At 44.0% G+C, this 22,400-nt stretch overlaps 1 protein-coding gene across 1 annotated transcript; it reads left to right on the forward strand.

The window, feature by feature from the left end:
* The first annotated feature begins 1,374 nt into the window (after nucleotides 1-1,374).
* Nucleotides 1,375-16,061, forward strand: LAMP5 (lysosomal associated membrane protein family member 5). Its single transcript, XM_036322931.1, has 6 exons — nucleotides 1,375-1,986; nucleotides 2,499-2,671; nucleotides 3,044-3,175; nucleotides 3,294-3,399; nucleotides 4,692-4,880; nucleotides 15,186-16,061. The coding sequence occupies exons 1-6, from the start codon at nucleotides 1,923-1,925 to the stop codon at nucleotides 15,362-15,364; spliced, it is 843 nt and encodes a 280-aa protein (XP_036178824.1). The 5' UTR covers nucleotides 1,375-1,922; the 3' UTR covers nucleotides 15,365-16,061.
* Nucleotides 16,062-22,400: the final 6,339 nt, after the last annotated feature.

Consider the following 22,400-nt stretch of genomic DNA (forward strand, 5'->3'; position numbering starts at 1 on the left):
TCTAGTTTTTACAGAACTACAGGAAAATAATAATTGCTAACATGACAGAGTGCTAACATGACAAGTTGTAAGGTATATACATTTTATAGCTTCCACTCTCAACTGATGATAATTGATTTTATATCAATCACAATTTGCCTCAATTATTTTATATATAATAATTTATGAAAAGTTCTTGAAAAATGTTTGGCTGAAATATCAAAATACAGATGTAAAATAAAGATGTTAAATTATTGTAGCTGATTTATATATCAGATGGTGATTCCTTTGAAAATGGCTTTCTTCATATCTTGCATAAATAATTTCTTTGTTGACACAAGAGAGTACTTTAAAGAGTTAAAAAATATCAATAAAGCTGTAAAAATGTGTATCTAATTATTAATAGAGGAATAGGTTTGAGAAAATAATCATATAGACATTATAGAGAAAATATTATATCAAAATATTTATTTATTTAAAACAGCATTCTATACATTTCAGGAATGTGAATTAATGATAGAGTTTATATTTCAGCTTGTTATTTGGTCCCTGAGTAAAGATTTTTACTGAAATAAAAATATGGTATATTTTGGAGTCAAAGTATTATATAAGAAAAAATAAAGATGATCCCTACAAAGTCAAAGCATGTGATTTTTCTATTTTAATTCTAACTGACCATGTGACATTTAGGAAGGTCATTTAATTTATCTGAGCCTTAGTTTTAGGATATATACAACCATAATAAGGTATGTCTTCCCTTACTTGCCTTCTAAAGCTGTAGGAGTATCAAATTTGACAATGGTCCTTTATATCATTATTTTATGACCTTATATTACTGATTATTCACATAATGAAACCCTCTAAGAAATAAAATATTTGGAGATCACTACAATTGATGAGGACTGCATGTCTGTTGCTGAAATAACTGTATTCTGATTCTGATTTACAGAGAGAAAAAAGGTTAGCTCAGTAGTATTTCTATTTCTGCTCCACTAGATGCTGAAGAGTCATATCAGTGTGTGTGTGTGTTTGTAGTTGTTTGTTTATGTAACTATGAAACATTACTGTTCTAAGAGACCCTAAGTAACCCTCCACAAACTTCAGGTTCACTTACATTTCTCTGGGCAGAGTAAATACAATATAATGAATGAGGGTAAGTAAATGACCCTAGAGTTCAGAGTGCTCATGCAACCAGACAGCAGAACTCACGGGAAGTATGCCCTATGGATATACTGCATTAACTGACAGCCTTGTTTGGGGAGGCATCAATTTAACTTTAAACCCATGAGCTCATTGCAAGCAGGGAAGAGAAGGAGATGTCTCCCAATGCAGGAAACGGTTGCCATAGCATTTTCCTTCCCTCTTACTTACTGCCTACTCCTCCAGTCCTAAAGCAGCAACAATTTGTGCTCTACTATTTTCTTTCAGGAGCCAGATGCATTTTCAGAAGCCAGGACTACAGTGATGTGATTGTAATAGCTACACCACCTACTAACTGTTTTCGGTAAGGATATCAAATAAATCCATTAAGTTTCTCAGGACAGAATCATCTTTGCGGATGGAACTGCCGAACAGGAAACAGACTCAGAGAGAATTTCAACCCCCGCCCCCAATCTCATTGGCCCTTTGCACAATCCAAGCCACAATTACTCCTGCAACACTACATATTCCTTTCAGCACTCGCAGCCCTGGACAGCTCCCTCGCCGCGCTGTTCATTCCCCTGCAGTGAGCAGAATCCTGTTCAGCCTGCGCCGGTCGGGTGCGGCATCCGACACCAAGTCCTCCCCAGAGCTTGCAGAGCACGCGCTGCGCTCCATCCCTCCTCCCTCTCGGCGCCCCCGCCACTGGCTCACCCCAGCTCACTCCAGACGCGACTTTAAGGGATTCCCTCTCGGACGGCCTCTGCTGCAGCACATCTGGCCTCATTCGCTGCAAGGCAACCATGGATCTCCGAGGAAGAGCCGTTCTCAGCTTGAATAGACTTCGAGTTCTCCTAATGCTGTTCCGTGAGTAACGTTTTGGCGATCGCGAGCGCCGAGTACATTCTTTGCAGAGAATAGGGCCAGCATAGTAAATAAAGTCCGCAGCTTAAGATGTGGCCCATAACATTTTGCGTGGTATTTTAGAAGGAGTGGAGGTGAAGATAGGAGTGGAAGGAGGGGGCAGAGGGCTTCCCTGCTAGGAATTCCCCAGAGAGCCACACACCTGTATGCCATATCACAGAGAGTGCTGTACCGGCCTGTTCGTGGGGTCAGAGCATTGGTAAGAAAGATTTGGTTTAAAATCCCAAGATAAAAAAAAAAAAAAAGCCAGTATGGCTATAAATGAGTAAAGGCTTCATTTTTAATTTTATTTTTATTATTAATTAACAGCAATGGGCTTGAATTTGTTGGCACTAGGTTAGAGAAAAGGCTCACAGATCGCACAGCAGTCGTTGGGAACTTTGTCACCCCCGAGCCCGCAGACCAGGATCTCCAACCACGGAGCCTGGAACCCACAGGATTTTTTCCCCCCGCAGATACAATGGCTCGAGTCACGGCAGAACAAGAAGTGGAAAATCTCTCAGGCCTTTCCACTAACCCTGAAAAAGATATATTTGTGGTGCGGGAAAATGGGACGACCTGTCTCATGGCAGAGTTTGCAGCCAAATTTATTGTCCCTTATGATGTGTGGGCCAGCAATTATGTCGATGTAAGGAACCTTTTCCTTCCCAGCTTGCTCCTAGGGCTCCAGGGGCGAAGGGCACCCACCCTCCATGCCCTATGAAGGCCTGGGTCGCCTGCCTTGCCCCCTTGGCCCCTGCAGGCTGCTCCCGAATGCTGCATGGGGGTTCCGGCTTGTAACGCCTTCTGCTCGCTCTGCCTGCTTTGAAAGTAACCCCCTCTTTCTGCTTCCCTAACGGCGGGGTCTGCACGTAGAGCATCTAACCGCATGTTCCCAGACCTGGGATCACGCGCGCAAAGGAGAGCCCAGGCGTGCAACCTGGAGTACGGACGCGCCGCCCTTTACAGCCCCCACTGGGGCCGGGCGCGCTGAGGGGGTGCGGGGCGTCTGTGTTCCCAGCTGATCACGGAACAGGCTGAAATCTCACTGACCCGGGGAGCTGAGGTGAAGGGCCGCTGTGGCCACAACGAGTCGGAGCTGCAGGTGTTCTGGGTGGATCGCGCGTACTCGCTCAAACTGCTGTTTGTAAAGGTAACTGGGAGCCCAGGGGGGCGCAGACTTTCCCGGGAGGGTGCGGGCAGGGGCCGCCCCTCAGATTCTCCGCCCAGAAGCCGCAGGGGCCATTGATGCGCGCCTTCTCCGCTGGCAGGAAGGTCACAACACCTCCAAGGGCCCTGAGGCGACGTGGAGGCTGAGCAAGGTCCAGTTTGTCTACGACTCCTCGGAGAAGACCCATTTTAAAGACGCAGTCACCGGTGAGTAGAGGTCAGCGGGGCTGGGGAGGGAGCCTGGGGGAGCGCGGACACCGCAGAAGCACAGGCACGGAGGCCAGATTCCTCAGGAAATTCGGAAATGTTCTGGAAACCGATCCTGGCTTTGCGCTCCCAGGCGTGCTCTCCAGCGCAGAGAAAGAGCAAGCGCCAGTGGGTCCTCCTGACCTCAGGCCTGTACATGCGCCAGGAATCCGGGCTGAGGGCCAACCAGGCACCCCTGAGGGCATTCTGAACCGTCTGAGGGCCTGACCTCCCCTGGCTGCCTCGGGGCGACCCCTTAGGATCTGTCCTTCAGAGGGGCGCAGGGAAGGACAAAGCTGCGCAATGTTCTGCTCCCGGGTTTTCCTTCTCATGCGCTGAAACTTGAAGGGGGCAGTATGGCTCCCGTCAGGATCTGATACCTTCGGTATCTTTTTGCGCAGGGCGGCAGGGCTCCCACGCCCGGCCGTCTGCAGTCCTCCACTGAAGCCACCCCAGAGTGCATTCTGAACCGTGGCCTAATTTATGAGCTGTTTCTGCCCATCATTTTAACAACTCACCCAGATTCTCCAAAAATATCGTGGCCAGAGGAATGTCCATTCCTCAAGTAGCAACGTTTGTACTTGCAGGCACTGTCAAAGACCACATTTAAATGTATTGATTGGTTTTCTCAGTTGTCTAATCTATTCATAATGAGGCCTTCGATTACCTGAGCACCTGGGCTGAGAAAAGATTTGTACTGATCACGTGAAGGAATATATATGTCATCTTTCCCTTCTCTCCCCCTTTATCATCACACTAAAAAAAAAGGCATTTTTTTATGTTCATAAAAATTCACATTCAAGCATTTTCCCAGGGTGTCTGCCCAGGACACAAGAAATCCTGCTTTGTGAGGAAGATACTTTATTCTTTGGGGACCAGTGTGAAATGTGGAAAACCGAGTCACTGTTCTGGGTCTTTGGGATCTGCGTTGTTAGGTTTTATAGAGTAAAAAGGGTTGGGTTTTTAGGTATCATGCTCCTTTTCTAAAAAGGAATTCCAAAACTTTCCCAAGTTCCAAATGAATGTTTAGGGAGCTCCTGCTCATGAAGGAATGGGTGCATTTGTCTTTTGACACCACCTGATGCCGCAGGCACAGCCCCAGCTCTGGCGAGGTGACACTGCCTGGCTGCACAGAGGGTTGGACAAGGTCTGGAGCTGACAGGCAAGAGCCATTTCCCTGGCTGGGGAGGTTAGGAGCCAGGAGGGTTCTGCCAGCCAGAGAGGCCTAACCACTGCTTTGGTCTTCCCCGCAGCTGGGAAGCACACAGCCAACTCACATCGCCTCTCTGCCTTGGTCACACCAGCCGGAAAGTCCTATGAGTGTCAGGCTCAGCAGACCATTTCACTAACCTCCAGCGATCCGCAGAAGACAGTCACCATGATCCTGTCTGCAGTCCACATCCAGCCCTTTGATATCATCTCTGATTTTGTCTTCAGTGAAGGTAGGTTGTGGGGGTGGTAATGGGAGGAGAAAGAGAGGAGGTAAGAGAAGGCTGGCATCAGGATGGATGTGGAAGGGGACCTGCCGAGGGTCCCAGGCTGCAGCGTGGCTTTCCTCTAGGCTGACATGACACTACTAGTATCTCCTTCTGTTATGTTTTTCTAAGGCAAAAGGCTGTAAACTGCATCATACCAACTTTCTTCAATGTCTTTTTCTTTTTTCTTCCCTCTCTCCCTTCCTCCTTCACTTCATTCTTCTCGCCCTTCCTTTATTTCTTTACCTTTCCCTTCCTCCTTTCCTTTGCCAAAAGGGGAACATTGGTAGGGAGAGAGGTAAGAAAATCAGCTTGAAAAAATATATACAATTTTTGGTTTAAATCTTTCAATCAAAAAGCAGCTAAAAATCTCAGGTAGCTACCCAGAGAGCCATAAGTTAGAGAAGGGCCTTTGCTTCTGTGGCCTCAGTTTCTCATTGTTCTCTCCGACACTTCCAGCTGTAGTTTCTACTACTATGAGTCCAAGTTTATGTGTGGCTAGAATGCAATAGGGTGTGTGTGTGTGTGTGTAGGTTGCATGGAGACCACAGAAAGAGAATTATGAAGACCTGCCTCCATCCTGCACTCACTATGTGGGAGGGATACCCACATGGCTCCAGGGAGGCCTGGGTCCCAGACCTGCTCACTCTGGGTTGTAGAGGAAATGTGCTTCTCCGTCTGTGTTAGCCCCTGAGAGGGCATCGGGCACTCAGGCATCTCCATTCCCATGGTTCTCTGCCTCCCAGCAGAGGCAGGGCATGAAGAGAGCTCACCATTCTGCAATTTGTCCAAGTCTAGCCACAATTTACACTGGGCAAATGTAGGGCAAGTGAATTCTTCAATTCATTTGTTCTCTGTCTCTTTTTTTGGGGAGGTTGTTAAAGACAGGTACATATTCTGTTGACTCCTTGTGGTTAACAAATGGGGAGAGATTCTGATCGCTTTATGGATGACTTTTTTGGGGCTGGGGCTCCCCAGGTGAATACAGTTATTCCAATGTTCAGGATATTAGGGAGTCCCCATCTGTGTCACACACAAATCACTGTCATTTCCCAAGGAATCCAGTTTTCATAAAATGCACCTCCCACTCAAACCAAACTGAATTGATCCACCCCCTCCCCCCGACCACCACATGATCATTTAGAAGGCATTTGAGAATTCCTATGTTCTTGAGAGAAGGGCCTGCTTCTTTTTCATCTTCGTATGTTTAGCACCTAATACAGTGCTTGGCACATTGCAGATGCCCAGCTAACTTTGGCTGAATTGATATTCTGAAGCTGTGCACTCAATTAATAGAGACTTCCAAATGCTTCCATGCCAGGCAAGTCAGAATCTAATTGATTTAGTAAAGCAGCGCCACACTTAACGGTTCTCACAGAAGGATGGCCTATTCCTTTTTAATGTATTTTCTTCAAAATTGAAACTAAACTCTGTGTCAAGACCTTAACTTTTTTTAAAAAAAAAATCTGTTTGATTACAGAATTATTTATACATGTAATAATGTCTGTCTTAAACTGAAAATATTAAAAATAATTAAATGTAATTGGATTTGTGATTATTGATGATCAGGAATTTATTCTGAAAATATTGGATTGTGTAGTATCAGTCCCAGGGTCCCTAACATAGTTGCTTTTGAGTTTATATGGGTCCTTTCAATAGTCTTTATTGCCTTTTGTTTTTTTACTGGTCAGCTGTTCTTAGGCACTTCATTACTTCTTGCTACTACTGGTGCTGTAGTTGCTGCTTTTACTAGTTTTTTACCAAAACCTTGCCCTTACCCACTCTGGGCTAATTCTAAGTTGTTGCTTATTATCATCCATGCACTGAGAAATCAAATCTCAGTTTAGATTTTTAGAATTGTGTACAATGTCAGAGTAACTGAATTCTGAATAAGGACCAGAGCTACTTTGCTAAAAACTGCTAAAGTTCATGGCATGGACTTAATGACATCTTTTGTTTGAAAAGCAGTTTCTTATTCACTTCCAGTTCCTAGATGGGCGTGACAGTCTTGGAGTGTTTGTACCTAAGCCCATATAACTTCCTAAATGCAGATATATTAAGCACAAGAAAATTGCACCTGTCTCACCAGGCTTCTTTGGGTAATAATTAGGATGTCCCCTTCTGTATGGTGCCCTGGGGTTTAAGCCTTGTAGCTTAGGGAGCAGGCAAGGCCCATTCAGAGTCACTCACTGGATCGATGTGCCTTTGTATGGTAAGGGCTCTTTTGTTCCTGGCTCCTCCTTGCCAGAGCCTCTCAGACTCCTGCTGTGTTTTGTAAGAGACCATTTTATTTGGTCCCCATTCCCCAGAATAGACCCTCAGGAGGCCCTGGCCATGTTGTGGATGGCTGTGTGAGTGTGAATGGAGTGTGCCTGTGTGTGTTTGTGTGTGTGTGTGTGTGTGTGGGGGGGTTAATCTGGTCATATATCTGTATGCTCACTGCAGGGTGTGTACATGCAGTTGGTCATGTGTGCGCAAGACCCACAGCATCAGGGTTTCCAATTAAGAACCTCTTTCCTGTGTAAGGGGGGCATACCTGGCAGCCTGCAATTTCACACCTGCCTGCTTAGACTGAGAAAAACAAGGAAGGGACAGTGAAGTGGATTAGTGGACACTCGCAGAGGCTTTTCTCAGCCCAAATGTGGGTTGACATCTTTATCACACAAATCCCTTTGGAGCACTGAGCTTGGTTACTACACCAATCCCCAGCGAAAGTCTCTGAGCCCAGCAGGGTCTACAGCTGCAGTGCGCACACGAATCTGCTGCAAGGTGTACAACTGCAGTGATCTTGCTAGCATGCAGAGTCCGGCTCAGTAGGTCTGGGGCAGGGCCCATGGTGCTCCGTTTCTAGACCCTACCCCACCCCCCACCCCGCCATGCTCCAGGCCTGTGAAGTACTGTGGGAAATATACAACCATGGGAGGCAGTAACACACAAGCTTTACTGGTGCTTGGACATGGTTGCATGAGAAGGGAAGCTCCTCACAGCATGAGACTGACCAGAGGGAGGTACCTAAGGACCACCATCCAGAGGGGGAGGAGTGTTGGAGAGGGGGTTACCGTGCCTAGGTGATGTCTGTCACTGGGTAGCACAGTGAGGAGTCTCTGGGTCGGAGAGCTCTGAGGGGCAGCGAAGAGGCTCCAAGCCATATAGCTACAAGGCCCTAGCTTATCAATGGGTAACAGCTGTTGGTTGAGGTTTATTATGCGAAGCAGGTAGGCTCTAAATGGCTAAAAATCTGCTTGTTTGGGCTGTTTTAAAAAGAATTGGATGTGTAAAAATTTGAGTTTGGCACCAGCGGGTTTTTCAGCTAATGGATCTCAGTCTTCGGTGGGAAATAAACCACCCAGGGGCCAATATGCGGCAGCCACATTGACTCATTTCCATAACAAATACACTTCGTGTGCCATCTACCTCCCAGCAGTTCAAGGCACCCCTGTTGTTCAGTTGGGGTGGATTAATTTGTCCTCCCACAGTTAATTCCTTGTGTGTCCCTTTGAGGGCCCCAGGAGGTTCCCGTATGTGATGGGGTGGGGGATGCGGCACTGGGAGGGGAGATCCGCCTGAGCATTGTAATGGCTTGAACTAAAGGCAACTTTCATGCATAATGACAGAAGAAACATAATGCAACACAAAGCGTACCTCTATTCCTCTTTATTAAAAATTCAGGTTTCACAGGCATTTACACGGTACCCCATATAGGCTGGTTCCTTTTTAATTCTCTTTTGAGGAGAAAAAAAAACAAGCAAACCAACCCGTAAAGAAGGTACTGAGACACCCCCCCTTCCCGCCGCCCCGCCCCCCCCCCCCCCCCATTTACAGTGGAGAAACTGAGGCTGGGAGAAGTGAAATTATTGGTGAATGCTGCACTCCGCCTGGCTGCTGGGGCTGAGGCCAGAACCTGTCTTTGGGTATCAGGTCCTGTGCTCTTAGCCTCCGAGAGCCTCCGCTGCTTCTGCTCAGCAACTATAACCAACATGGGGAGGCAGAAGGCACCTTTAGAAAGGTCACCGGGTACCTTGGACTCATGAGCTTTTTGTCGTTGCTGCTGACATCATGAATGGGAGATGCCACCTGGTCTGTATTTTACCCAGAGCTATGGGAAAAACAGCTTGTGTTCTAGTGGAAATAAAGGAGCCTTACCTTTCTCTGTATGCCACCCCCAGTAGGTGCCCCGTGGCTAGCTGCCATGCCACCAACCCAGCGAGGGTTTGCTGATGCTCATCCCGGGGGATGTGTGGCACCTCCCAGTCAAGAAACAGGTCACCCTGGGTAGTTGCTCCTCAGGGACTCCTGTATAAGCATCTGAGAGATATTTCTGTTATTATAGTAACACTACTGAGAACTGCGCTGAAGGTTGGAATATGGAGCCCGATGTAGGGCCACGTTGCTGGCCTTAGTGTTCCTGGCACTGTACTGGGACACAGTGCTTTGGTGTGGGTTCCCCAGAAGCAGATTCCAAGGGAGTGTGTAAGGGCAAGTGGTTTACTTAGGAGGTGGTTCTGGAAAGCACTGGCAGGGGATTGGAGAAGTGAGATAGGAAGGCAAGGCAGCTGCACAGGTCCATCAGTGAGTAGATTACTACTGTGGGCACCTGGGGTCACGCTGCTGGAACCTCTGGGAGAGGCTATAGGACCCACCTCATGTATCCCACCTGAGCTGGGAGGGGAAGGGTAAAGAAGGAAGGGGGCCAGCATTTACCTGCCAACTCCCATGCACTCCATCGGGGTAAAACACAGATTAGGTGGCATCTCCCAATCATGCTGCTAGGAATATTAGAAGCCATGATAAAAACTCACGAATTCAGCTTGCCAACAATCTCTCCAGTGACTGCTGGGGTGGAGGGACAGGCATTGACTCTGAGTCGTCTAACCGCCTGGTAGTCAAAACTCGTGGGAATGTGTGGCAATGGTGAATGCCAAGGGGACGAGACATGGTCCGTATCTGCTATACCTTATTACTGGGAGATATAAACTTACCCTGGCCTGGGGGAACTTACAGGCTGGTGGGATAGAGTTTACACATATCTTTCTTGTGCTTGCCCTATTCCTGACACACAGAGGCATAATTAACATTTAAGATTTCCTTCTATTATAAATGAAGGTAACAACCCACAGAAGTGTCAGTAGTACCTGTGACATTGTCATAAATAGATATCGTATTTTCATCTCACAGTAGTTTGTACAGATCTTGCAAATAATTATGCTTCTCACTACTTTGTAAATCACAGCCAGCATACATGCGTATTAACAAAAAGTACCTATAGTATTGTCTTTCCAATTATTTAAAAATATGTTGATAGCTGCATTTCAATATAATCTGTTTCTTGTATAACCTTAAATATTTTATTTTTATGCATTTATAAGCATTATTCTAAGAAGGGTGTTACAGTTTCATCAAACTAGTACAAAAAATGATTACAACCTATGGTCATCCATGGTCTAAATATATTAAATGGAAAATTCCATTTAGTAGGTCATGACCAGCACTGTTTATTTATTTTGTTTGTTTGTTTATTGATTTCAGAGAGGGAGAGATAGAAACATCAGTGATGAGAGAGAATCATTGATCAGCTGCCTCCCGCATGCCCCTACTGGGGAATAAACCCCCCAATCCAGGCATATGCCCTGACCAGGAATCAACCTCTGACCTCCTGGTTCATAGGTCAATGCTCAAGCACTGAGCCACGCTGGCTGGGTGCCAGCACTGTTTTAAATAAAAGAGAATAGAGTAGGGTATAAAATTATTTGAAGCACAAAGTAAGGATAACTATTGTTTTGTAAAATTCTGGTTTTAGTTATATATGTACTAGAGGCCTGGTGCACGGAATTCGTGCACTCGGGGTGGGGTCCCTCAGCCTGGCCTATGCCCTCTTGCAGTCCGGGAGCCGTCAGCCACCGCCTCTGCGCTCGCCAGCTGTGAGCCCAGCTTCTGGCTGAGCAGTGCTCCCCCCTGTGGGAGCACACTGACCACCAGGGGGCAGCTCTTGCATTGAGCGTCTGCCCCCTGGTGGTCAGTGTGCATCATAGCGACCAGTCGTTCTGCCGTAGGGTCGATTTGCATATTAGCCTTTTATTATATAGGATACATCAGTTTTGACTTGTAATATAAAATTTTTTCCCTATGGGTTAGAGGCAGTTTGAAAACACTGGCTGAAGCCTAAAAGGGAAATGGGAGTCCTTTATGGGTTCACAATCTCTCATCTAAAATCTTTGACAATTTTCAGAATATTGTAGATTTTAGGAAAACATATACTGTGATTTTGCTTTCCACAATTTCAGTTACCTATGGTCAACCATGGTCTAAATATACAAATGGAAAATTCCAGAAATAAACAATTCATAAATTTTTAATTGTGCAATGCTCTGAGCAGCATGGTGAACTATCTTGCTGTCCTACTTTATCCCACCTGGTCTGTGAATCAGCCCTTTGTCCAACATATCTACATTATCTGCCATTAGTCACTTAGTAGCTATTCAGGTTATCACATTGACTATTGCATATCACAGAGCCCTGTGTTCAAGTAATCCTTATAGCCCACGTCTTTCACCTTACTTCATCTCAACACTCAGTCATTGTATCATCCACATCATCGCATGAAGAAGGGTGAGTACATTATAATAAGGTATTTTGAAAGGAGACCACATTCACATAACCTTTAGTACAGTATATTGTTATAATTGTTCTATTTTTAATTATTGTGGTTAATCTCTTACTATGCCTAATTTATAAATCAGTTTATTATAGGTATGTGTTTAGAGGGAAAAAACCATTATCCTATATAATAAAAGGCTAATATTCAAATTGTTCCCTCAACCGGAAGTTTGACTGGGAGTTTGACCAAGGGGCAGGGCCGGCCCACCAACTTCCCATGGCCTCTTCTCCTGGCCAGCCCAGCCTGATCAGCCCCAATCTGGCTGGCTGGACCCCACCCATGTATGAATTGGTGCACCGGGCCTCTGGTACATATATATATGTTCCAAGACCCTCAGTGAATGTCTAAAATTGTGGAGAATATATATATATATATATATATATATATATATATATATATATATATATATATATCATATCCCCATGTATAAGAGAGACCATTGTATTAAGAAGACCCCAGACTCTGATTGCAGCCCCCTGTAATCAAATATATTAACATATCTGTATCTTGCGATGAAAAATGTGAATGAGTGATAACAAAGTACTTTTGTTTTCCAGAACTTTGTGGGTTTTGGAATGGTGGATAAGGGATAGCAGGCTCAGGAATTCCCCTTTATTTGACCTCTTAGTGGAAGGAGATGGGTAAGGATGGGGGGATTCAGTATTTTTCATGACACTTTTTGACATCCTCTTATTTTCCCATGATTATTTTTGAAATGTCCATAGTTTAATACTCCCTTTATAAACCACTTCCTGTGCTGTGTTTAGTTCAGTTTTTTTTCCCCTAACGCAACCAAAAACTTTGTTAAGAAATAAAACACAACCTGGCTGGTGTGGCTCATTGGTTGACTATTGACCCATGAATCAGGAGGTCATGGTTCGATTCCAGGTCAGGGCACTTCCCTGGTTGGGGGCTCAGTCTCCAGTGGGGGGCATGCAGGAGGCAGCTGATCAATGATTATCATCATTGATGTTTCTAGCTCTCTTGTCCTCTCCCTGAAATAAAATTTTTAAAAAAGAAAAGAAAAACAAAAAACACAATAGTAATTTAATTTGGCAATGTATTCATGCCAAAATACATTGTGCTTTTCTCCTCTGGAAAAAAGATGGGATATAAAATGTTATTTCTCATAACTACACCAAAATTATTATCTATTTAAGAATAATATATCTGGCACTACGATTCTGACACCAAATCCAATATTAGTGGTTTTTCCCCAACCATTTTTTTTTCCGAAGCAATTTTCTGACACTAACTGGGGGTCCTACAATTCCACTCAATTCTGACATGATCCACCTGGAGATACGATCAGATCCCACAGGTTAAGAACTCAGCCTTACAAGACTACCCACTCCCCCCTTCAGACAGCAATCTGACCAACCTGCTATATATTGGAGGTTTCCTCCTTCTCCTCAGGTCTGAAAAATTTGTTAGAGTGGCTCTCAGAACTCTATTAGATCACCCATTTATAAAAGGTCAGGGCACATGCCCTCTCTGAGTGTGCCATTCTCCCTACATATCCTTGTGTCCACCAACCAAAAGCTCTATAAACCAGTTCTTGTGGGATTTTATTGAGGTATCATTGCAGAGGCAGGACTGATTATATCACGGGCCATTGGTGATTGAACTCAATCTCTAGGGCACCGGTTCTCAACCTGTGGGTCGCGACCCCTTTGGCGGTCGAACAACCTTTTCACAGGCGTCGCCTAAGACCATCCTGCATATCAGATATTTACATTACGATTCATAACAGTAGTAGCATTACAGTTATGAAGTAGCAACGAAAATAATTTTATGGTTGGGTCACAACATGAGGAACTGTATTTAAAGGGCCAGAAGGTTGAGAACCACTGCTTTAGGGCCTCTCCCCTCCCAGAAATCAGGGTTTGGGATCCAAAAGTTTCAACACTTTAATCACAGGGCTGGTTCTCCTGGCAACCAGCACACCGCCCCCTCTCCGCCCCCCCCACCCCCGCCCCACCATCCTTAGGTGACCGAGGGGCCTTCCCAAAGTCCCTCATTAATATAAACTCAGGTGTGGTTGAAGGGGGTTTGTCAGGAATATCAAAGTATGAGTTTGCAGCCAGCACATGGAAATTGAGCAAACCCCATAATCTGTGTTAACATAACACGCACAGCAGTGTGTTTTAGTGAGGAAAACAACCTTTCTTGTTAACAAAATCCCTACTCCAGGGATTTCATTTCTGTTCATTGTTCTCTTCAAAGATAAAATAGGATTGTTATGGAGATTAAAAGAGACAATCTTTGTACTTAGGACTGAAAATTAATTTAGGAACCAGGCATGATAAGTATGAGCTTTTAGAAAACTGCATATTTGCCTGTGATTTTTCCAGATTCTTTTTATTGGTCTCGGGTGAGTTGAGAGAGAGGACTGTATCAACAGGGATTCTGGAGCATCCTGGCACATAGTAATTGCGCAATAAGCACTCACTGGGTCATTTTTACTTAAGAACTTGGCCTTTATAAACAGATATCTAAAGCTTGTTTTATCCAGTTGTGGCTCATAAGTTTGGTGAAAGGCCACTCGTTACCCACAAGGAGCAAAGGAGCTCAAGTAAACATGCACTGCTTGCTAGGAATGCACTTCTGGTCACCTCTACTCAGTTTCTGACCACCAGGTTTCCCCAAAATTGCTTTTCTGGTTCTATGTGAAAATGGAGACCTGGGAATATGAAACTTTTGAATTTTAAGAGAGTAAGATTGAATCACCGTGTGTGCTGGTAACATTTTCTTTTTTGATCTAGGTGCTGGTTACATGGGGTATTCATTTGTGAAAATTCATTAAGCTCTGCACTTTCTTTTAAAAATTTACTATATGTACATATATTCAAATGCACAAATCTAAAGTATTTAATAAAATGCATTTTTATCTGTACTTGCAACCAGGTGACTCTCACCTAGATCAAGAAAGAGAATATTTCCATCACATTTGAAAGTTCCCTTGTGTCCTGTTTGCCAGATATAAGCACTTTTATTATTTTAATCACCATAGATTAGTTTTACCTGTTCTTAATGTCATATAAATGGCATCACACAATATGTACTCTTTTGTGTCTGGAAGGTTTCTTGGTCTTGATTAGAAACCATTAAACAGTTTTACAAAGTGTTTGTACCATTTTCCACCAATGATGTATGACAGTTCCAAATGCTTCATATAGTTGCCAACACTTGGTACTTTTAGACTTTTTAAAGCTGTATATTTGTGTACAATTCTCTATGTGTACATTATACTTCAAGAAAAAGTTATACAATCAAACCAATAATAAAAATGATAGTAGTTGTTTCTGACACTCTGAAAATTGAAACATTCATCTGAATATTGTTGACATTGCCCAGAATTCGATAACTGAATGTTGCCTTATTTAATTGGTGTATTTTTATTTTATATTATGCAAAAATATTGTGATTCAGCCTTAGGGTTGGTTGGGGAAATATTGTTTCTGAAAACACACACACACACACCCCATAGGTCTTCCCAAAGTTTCTTTGAAGGAGATTTTCATCTCCATTGCCTTTAAATTTTGTATGATTTTTGATGTATGATTTAGTGCCTTTGGATAGGAGCTCACTGCTTTTCTTCTTCTTTTCCATTTCAGAGCATAAATGCCAGGTGGATGAACAGGAACAGTTGGAGGAAACCTTGCCCCTGATTTTGGGGCTCATCTTGGGTCTCGTCATTGTGGTAACGCTGGTGATTTACCACATCCACCACAAAATGACTGCCAACCAGGTGCAGATCCCTAGGGACCGGTCCCAATATAAACACATGGGCTAGGGGCCATTAGGCAGGCAGCCCCAAACCCTTGTGCCCCACCTGGATCAGATAGAGACACAAAAGCACTTTACCACCTTGTACATGGGATACACCAACATAGCTACAATCCGGCAGTCCTGGGTATCCCAGGCTTGCTTGGCCAGCGTCCATGCTTAAACCCAGGGATGGAGGGATTCTTTTGGATGCAGGAGGTGAGTGGCAGTTCTTCTCTCTATGCTGGGGAATGGGAATAGAGGGGGTCAGCCAGCTTTCATGCTCATGGTGGCTTGGCTTTGACTCTTGAAGGAGCAACACATAAAAGTCAGAGGGGTATCTGGCCCCAAACTTTACAGATTAGAAAGACACTCCCTTTGGGAGGACACCCCTTTAGGTTCAGAGGAATGGGGGTGCTTTGGTCCCTTGAACACAGCTGGCTTACCCTACACAATTGTCAATGCACACGAAATACAACCTCATGCTCCCTGCGGCAAGACCCCTGAAAGTGACCCATGCTTCTGGCTGGCATTCTGCATGTCTAGTGATTGTTTTGGGAATGTTCCACTGCTACTTGCACCCAGTGACTTCGCAGCACAAGCACCTGGTCAATGCCACTCTGCAGAGCTGTTTGGACTTCACAGTGTGCCAGGTCCAACTAAGGGGACCTGAAGAATCAATCAATCCATGTGAGTTTGTTTTTCAGAATGAATTAAAACACTACAGTCTAAAGTTTGGCTGCTTTATTGAAACAAGAAGACAAACCTAAAATTTTTTCTTTGGCATCCAGAGGGGGGAGGGCAATGATGAAGACGGGGTATTCATTTCTGCAGGAGGAAAAGCAAAGGATGGGCAGGAGGCATCGGAGGGGATGTGGGCCTTTCCAAGTGGCAGAACATGAATTTCTTTGGCAATTATACATCATTTTAATGATGACATCTCTTAACAATTGGTCTGATATTGCCTCTGATGCTTCTTGGTCTTGAGTTTGGTATTTCACTTTGGATAAAAAGCTAGACTGGCCCAGCTGGGTGTGGCTCAACAGTTGAGCATTGACCCAGAAACCAAGAGGTCACCAGTACTATTCCTGCTCAGGGCACATGCCCAGGTTGCAGGCTTGATCCCCAGTAGGGGATGTGCAGGAGGCAGCCTATTGATGATTCTCTCTCATCATTGGTGTTTCTATCTCTCTCTCCCTCTCCCTTTCTCTCTGAAATCAACAAAAAAATATATTAAAAAGCAGGACTGAACATGGTAGCCTAGATGAAGTTTTATTTGAAGTAAAATGTAATTTATTGAGACATCATTATTTGAATTTCCCTCATTTCCTAAGTAATCATTTTTCAGAAGATCTAAGTGGGGGAAGAGGAAGTCTATCTTCTGATGTTAAGGTGGACATCCCCCTCCCCCATGCAGTCTCCACCACGTAAGAGGCAGCACGAGTCCATCCCCTCCAGCCATCAACTGCTGGCAGTTGTGCATCCTTAGAAGTCCAGGATCCCAGCAAATCTTCATAAACATCAGCCAGTTGCTGTTGTAACCCATGTGTTTCTGGTCTTTCAACCTCAGTCTTTCCCTCTGAATCAACTTTCTTCAGTGTCTGTCTGGTATCAGTGAGAAAAAAGCCCCAAGTTCTCATAAAAGTTGCACGTTTCACAGGGAAAGGGAGCTGCCTTTAATGCCTTGGGTTACTCCATTCTGCTGTCATCTGTGATCAAATTACCCCCTGCCCCAAACTTGACAAGCCCTTTCCTTTTTAGCATCCCATGCATTCTTTTTTTTTTTAATTTTTTACAAACTTCATTACTTAATGGAATCATCCAAGGATTTTTGGGACAAATGGACACTTAGATGTACCAATAAGTTAATCTTAATTTCTGTAACCCCTTCAGGAAAACTTTCAGAAATTTGAGCCATACATCTGGAAATTCCATATTTAATTCACAACAGTAAATTTGTGTGGTTTTTTAAAATTTACTTTCACAAAACATAGGACTCTATTAGTTTTGATAGTCATTTACTCATTTATTCAACGGTTTTTGAGCACCCACTGAGTGAGTGCAGGCTAAGTGTTGGGTATACAGTAGTAAACTTGACAACTTAGAGTCTATACTGGAGGATTGACAAGAAAACAACAAACACGCAGGTCATTCTAAAAAGAACATAGTGACCTGGCTCTTTTCAGAAAGTTGTCATTTGGCCACATCCCTATGTCTAAGCTGATTAATTAAATCTTTCTAGGATCCAAATTTTATTTATTCTTTATTTTTTAAATTGATTTCAGAGAGAGGGAGAGGGAGAGAGGGATAGAGACATCAATGATGAGAGAGAATCATTGACCGGCTGTCTCCTGCACGCCTCCTACTGGGGATCAAGCCCACAATCGGGGCATTTGCCCTGACTGAGAATCAAACCGTGACCTCCTGGTTCATGGGTCGATGCTCAACCACTGAGCAACACCAGCCAGGCTAGGATCCAAATATCTTATCCAAATATCTTAGATCTCAAACTTAAGACTGATTTTTCCACCTGCAACATGCAGTATGCATAAAAGCCGTAGTACTATGACTATCATTGTTATTAATCACATCATCTTTTTCTAACTAGCTGTATATGATGAGGTCTCAGGTTCAGCCAGATTTCTTCGCTCCTCACTTTATTTCTCTCAGCCATGTCTTCATCTTCATTATCAACTAAACAAAATTGGTGTGGGAGGCTGCTGTTTGGGCAGGGGCAGTGATCTCTGGCAGGAAGGCCAGGAGTCCAGAGGCACTGAATCAACCCCCACGTCTCAGTCCTGGGTCCTTTCATGGCCAGAGTCGCTGTTTTGCATTTCACAGCTGCTACTATACCAGGAACAAGCCGAGGCTGTAGCTCCTCTCGCTGTGTTGCTCCCTAAGCTCAAAGATGAGAGAAAACGGACAAACCACAAATGCTCAATAATCCCTTTAACAGTCATTTACATTTTTTACTGGAGTTTTAAACACAAATGCCTCTGGGCACAAAAGGATATTGGGTCAGGTTGCTGGTCTGCCCGGCTGGAGGGACCTTTTGCAAGTTCTATTGGGGAGCATGAGTTTCAGTTAAATTCTGAGTGAGGTTCTTTGCAGGGTTCCCCTATACTTGGGAAATAACTTCCTGGAGGCTTTCTCAGGGGCCAAGGGAGACTTTGTTCTCCAGTCTAAACTATGACCACTGTCATCTAGCCAATTGCCCAATCTTTCCATGAACAAAGAGGTGGCAAAGCCGCGTGGGTGTGGGAGGCAGCGGAGAAAGGTGGAGGATGGGAAGGGAGATGGTGGGGATGAGCTGCAGCATGGGGTGGAGGCAGCCTGCTGTGTGGGTGCGCTGGGGTGTTTTACCTGCAGGTCTTCCAGGCTGGCGCCGGGCACAAACACTTCCCTGAAGGAAACACCTCAGAAAGAGGCAGGCGCAGCTTTAAGTCAGTGTCAAAGTGCAGTTTGCTAGCAGCCTGCGTCAGCATCATCCCAGGGGCCACCAAAAAAGAAACATCACTTCTAGGACATCATCCCGGACTGAGTGAGAATCTCTGTAGTTTATTACCCTCCCCAGGTAATTTTGTATAACAATATGAAAACTGGTTAATGCTCGGCCTGTGTGGCTCAGGGGTTGACTGTCGCCCAATGAACAAGGAGGTCACGGTTTGATTCCCAGTCAAAGCACATGCCCAGTTGTGGGCTCGATCCCCAGTGGGGGGCATGCAGGAGGCAGCCAATCTCTCTCTCCCTTTCTCTCTGAAATCAATAAAAAATATATTTTTTAAATCCTTTGCTATTAGCCAAATTATTGGGCTTCTCTGTGCTCATATTCTCATCAGATAATAGAGCTCATATGCCCATGGCTACAACGTTATTTGCAGATTCATGACAGGGCATTAAGCCCCTAGCACATTGCCTGGTGCACTGGAAATGCTCTATAAAAGATATTATTGATGACATTTTTCTAGCGTAATTCTTAACACATCTATTCCGACTTTACCTGCCATACAAGCACAAGAAAGACCCAATGGGACTGGCACAAAGGTTTTCAATCTGGTATTCAGTTTTCTGTGTCAGTTTATTTTGATTTTAGAGTGTTTATGTGCAGGGATTTCTCCCCACCCCCAGCCAGAAAACTACTTAGGTGGAGAAGTCCATGCACTTGGATGGGAAAAAATCACACCTTTGGTTTTTACTAAACTCCTACAGAAGGTAGCATTCTCTCAGTTCTGAACACAGGCACCAAACCACTGTAGAATGCACAGAAATCATTACATTACACTGGTTGGTGATATCTCAAAGTCATTTATACTCCTTACTTTGAAATTATGGTAGATCTTCCCAAGATATTGTTATTTAATGCTTGATAACCATAACATTAAAACATTTTGATAACTGTACCTTAATTGGTTTCCTTTGTAAGCTGGCATGTTTTACTTGATGCATTTAAAACCATTTTCTTAGAATGGTCCATAGGCTTCAGACAGGCAAGAAGGCCTAGGGTGGGAATTAGGCTCAGAGCTCCAGGCTTATAGGCTGCCTCAGTTGTCATTTAAAGTGACCATACCTTTCAGGTTCCTGCTGGGACAGACTCACAAGGGTTCATATGACAAATGAGATAACAAGTATTTGTTAGTACTAAGCATGTGCTTTCTAGACCCTGGTATGGGTGCTAGGGACATATCAGTGAACAAATTAGGTAAACATCCCTGCCCACATGTAACCAAAATGTGTGTGTGTGTGTGTGTGTGTGTGTGTGTTCAGGTATTATGATTAATACTGGGAACCGTGGTTAGTGCATTTAAGATGGATCATATAAGCCCTTGAAGTCCTTTCTAGCTTTACATTTTATTAAATGCTGACAATGATGAGGCATGATTTTTAAAACATTTGCTACCTGAGCAAACTTCAAGATAAGGAACAGCTTTGCTAAGAAAGCAGTACATTTTGATCCAGAAATCAGTAATTCTTCTTTTCCTGAGTCCTCTTTTTGTCCTTCACCAAGTTTATTTATGTAGGAGATGTTGTTAGGGTCCCATCTCAGCCCTTCCTGAAAGTCACTGGTGACGGTTTCTGTATATGCCCACGGCTTCCCATGCCTCTCCCTCTTCATTAGAGGGAGCAAACTGCCAGGTACAGGTCGAGATGGAAGCTCTGGGAGTTGAGGCTGTGGGAGCACCTCTCAGTCAATGAGGGATGGGAGATGGTGGACAAATATCCAGCATGTCTCTCCCAGCAGGTCTCCAGTGGGAGCCCTAGTCACCCGTTGTGGTAACCCATTCATTAAAACATTTTTCCCCAAAAATTTCCCTCTCCTCTTTGTGATTTCTCCACTCTGCCATGCTGAGTGAGCTTCCTGGGATCATCTCCCAAATAAATTATTTGTGTCAAAATCTTTGGTTCTCTTTTTGGCAGAACTTACATTAAGGTGATATATTAATTTGAGTGGAAATATAACTCCAGAATGCACACATTTTCAGGCTCAAGTTGACCAACTTCACTGCACAATTTGAATTTGTACGATGTTATATCACTTTCACAGATGCTTCTATTTGTACATTTTGTACCTACTTAAGAACAAACCTATCTTTTCTCTGGAATCACATTACATTTCTTTGATGACAAAGTACTCTTTTTTAAAAAAAACAACAACACAAAAAACAGTTTGAGCAAGGAGTCTGACTGAACTCCTTGAGTTCTTAACTTCATGGAATAATTTTATTTTTCCAGTAATTTCTATTAAGTGTGTTCTTCCAGTGGGTAATGAGTAACAACCATAACTCATGATTCTGTCTAATCCATTAAAAAATTATTTCATGCCTGGCCAGCATGGCTCAGTGGTTGAGCATCGACCTATAAACCAGGAGATCATGGTCTGGGCACATGCCCGGGTTGCAGGCTCGATCTTCAGTGGGGGGAAGGGGAGTATGTTGGAGGCAGCCAATTGATGATTCTCTCTCATCATTGATGTTTCTCTCTCCCTCTCTGAAATCAATAAAAATATATTTTAAAAAATAATTTCATTCTAATTTAAAATAAATCCCCTCTCCTTTGCTTGGGCTAAACTTGTATCAGAAAAAGATAAGGAGGTAGCAGTGGATAGGTAGGGGCAGGAAACAGGATATGTGCTCTTATTACCCTTTCTACTTTCCAAGTCCCTTCTCCAAATCATGGGGTCCCATACTAACACATGGCTTAAAATTATAGGGAGCAGTTGGGAAGGAAGGTTCTGGTAACCCATCTGGTTGCTTTGGAGATGCTGTTGGAAGAAGAGAAGATGTGTGCATCTCATTTGTGTCAGCCTGAATCCTCTGTCATTTAGAGTGGTCTTGATGAAGATGGTACATGTAGTTTTTAGAATCAGTTTCAGCTCTACCCTGATGTCTTCACCCTGCAGAAAAGCAGCCATACCTCCCTTTAGTTCCCTGCATGGTGTATACCTCCAATGCATTATCTAGGTTGGGCATCTCATTGCTTAGCTAAATGAGTTGCCATGTTCCCTGTTCTTTTTCCATGGCCCATCACCACCAAAGGAAGCTGATGTCTCCTTCCATGCCCTGCAATGGCTTTGAGGACCTGCCTGGGGAAAGTTACCTCCATCTTTTTCTTCCCTGGCATACTACCTCCTTTCTCATCATGCTATCTCAGGCTGTTCCCTGAGGGTTTTCACCTTCTGAAATTTCTAGATGAGAAATCAACTCTTTATAGATGAGTGTCCCTCTCAACTTCATGTTTTAAATGTTAATGTCTCCTTTGTCACCCAATCAAGAAGGAGAGGGGGAAACCCCCTTCCAGGTTTTTAGAGACCTCTCACCACACCTTCTTTAATGCAAAAAATCTCCTCTTTATGTGTTGTTGTTGTTGTTGTTGTTGGTAAAAGCCTTTAGATCAGTTCAGCATCTTTGGAATAGGGAAATGAAGTGGGTGTCTTTAGCTATGAATCTGACTTTCCTTGAACTTGTCTTCAAGAATTTAATAATTATTTTTCCTCAATAGTGGTATCTACAACATAGTTTTACATTCTTTGTAACCTCTGGGATGGGAATATTTGTCTTTGGCTTATG

The sequence above is a fragment of the Myotis myotis genome, unplaced genomic scaffold, assembly GCF_014108235.1.
Source record: "Myotis myotis isolate mMyoMyo1 unplaced genomic scaffold, mMyoMyo1.p scaffold_m19_p_9, whole genome shotgun sequence".
Taxonomy (NCBI): Eukaryota; Metazoa; Chordata; class Mammalia; order Chiroptera; family Vespertilionidae; genus Myotis; species Myotis myotis.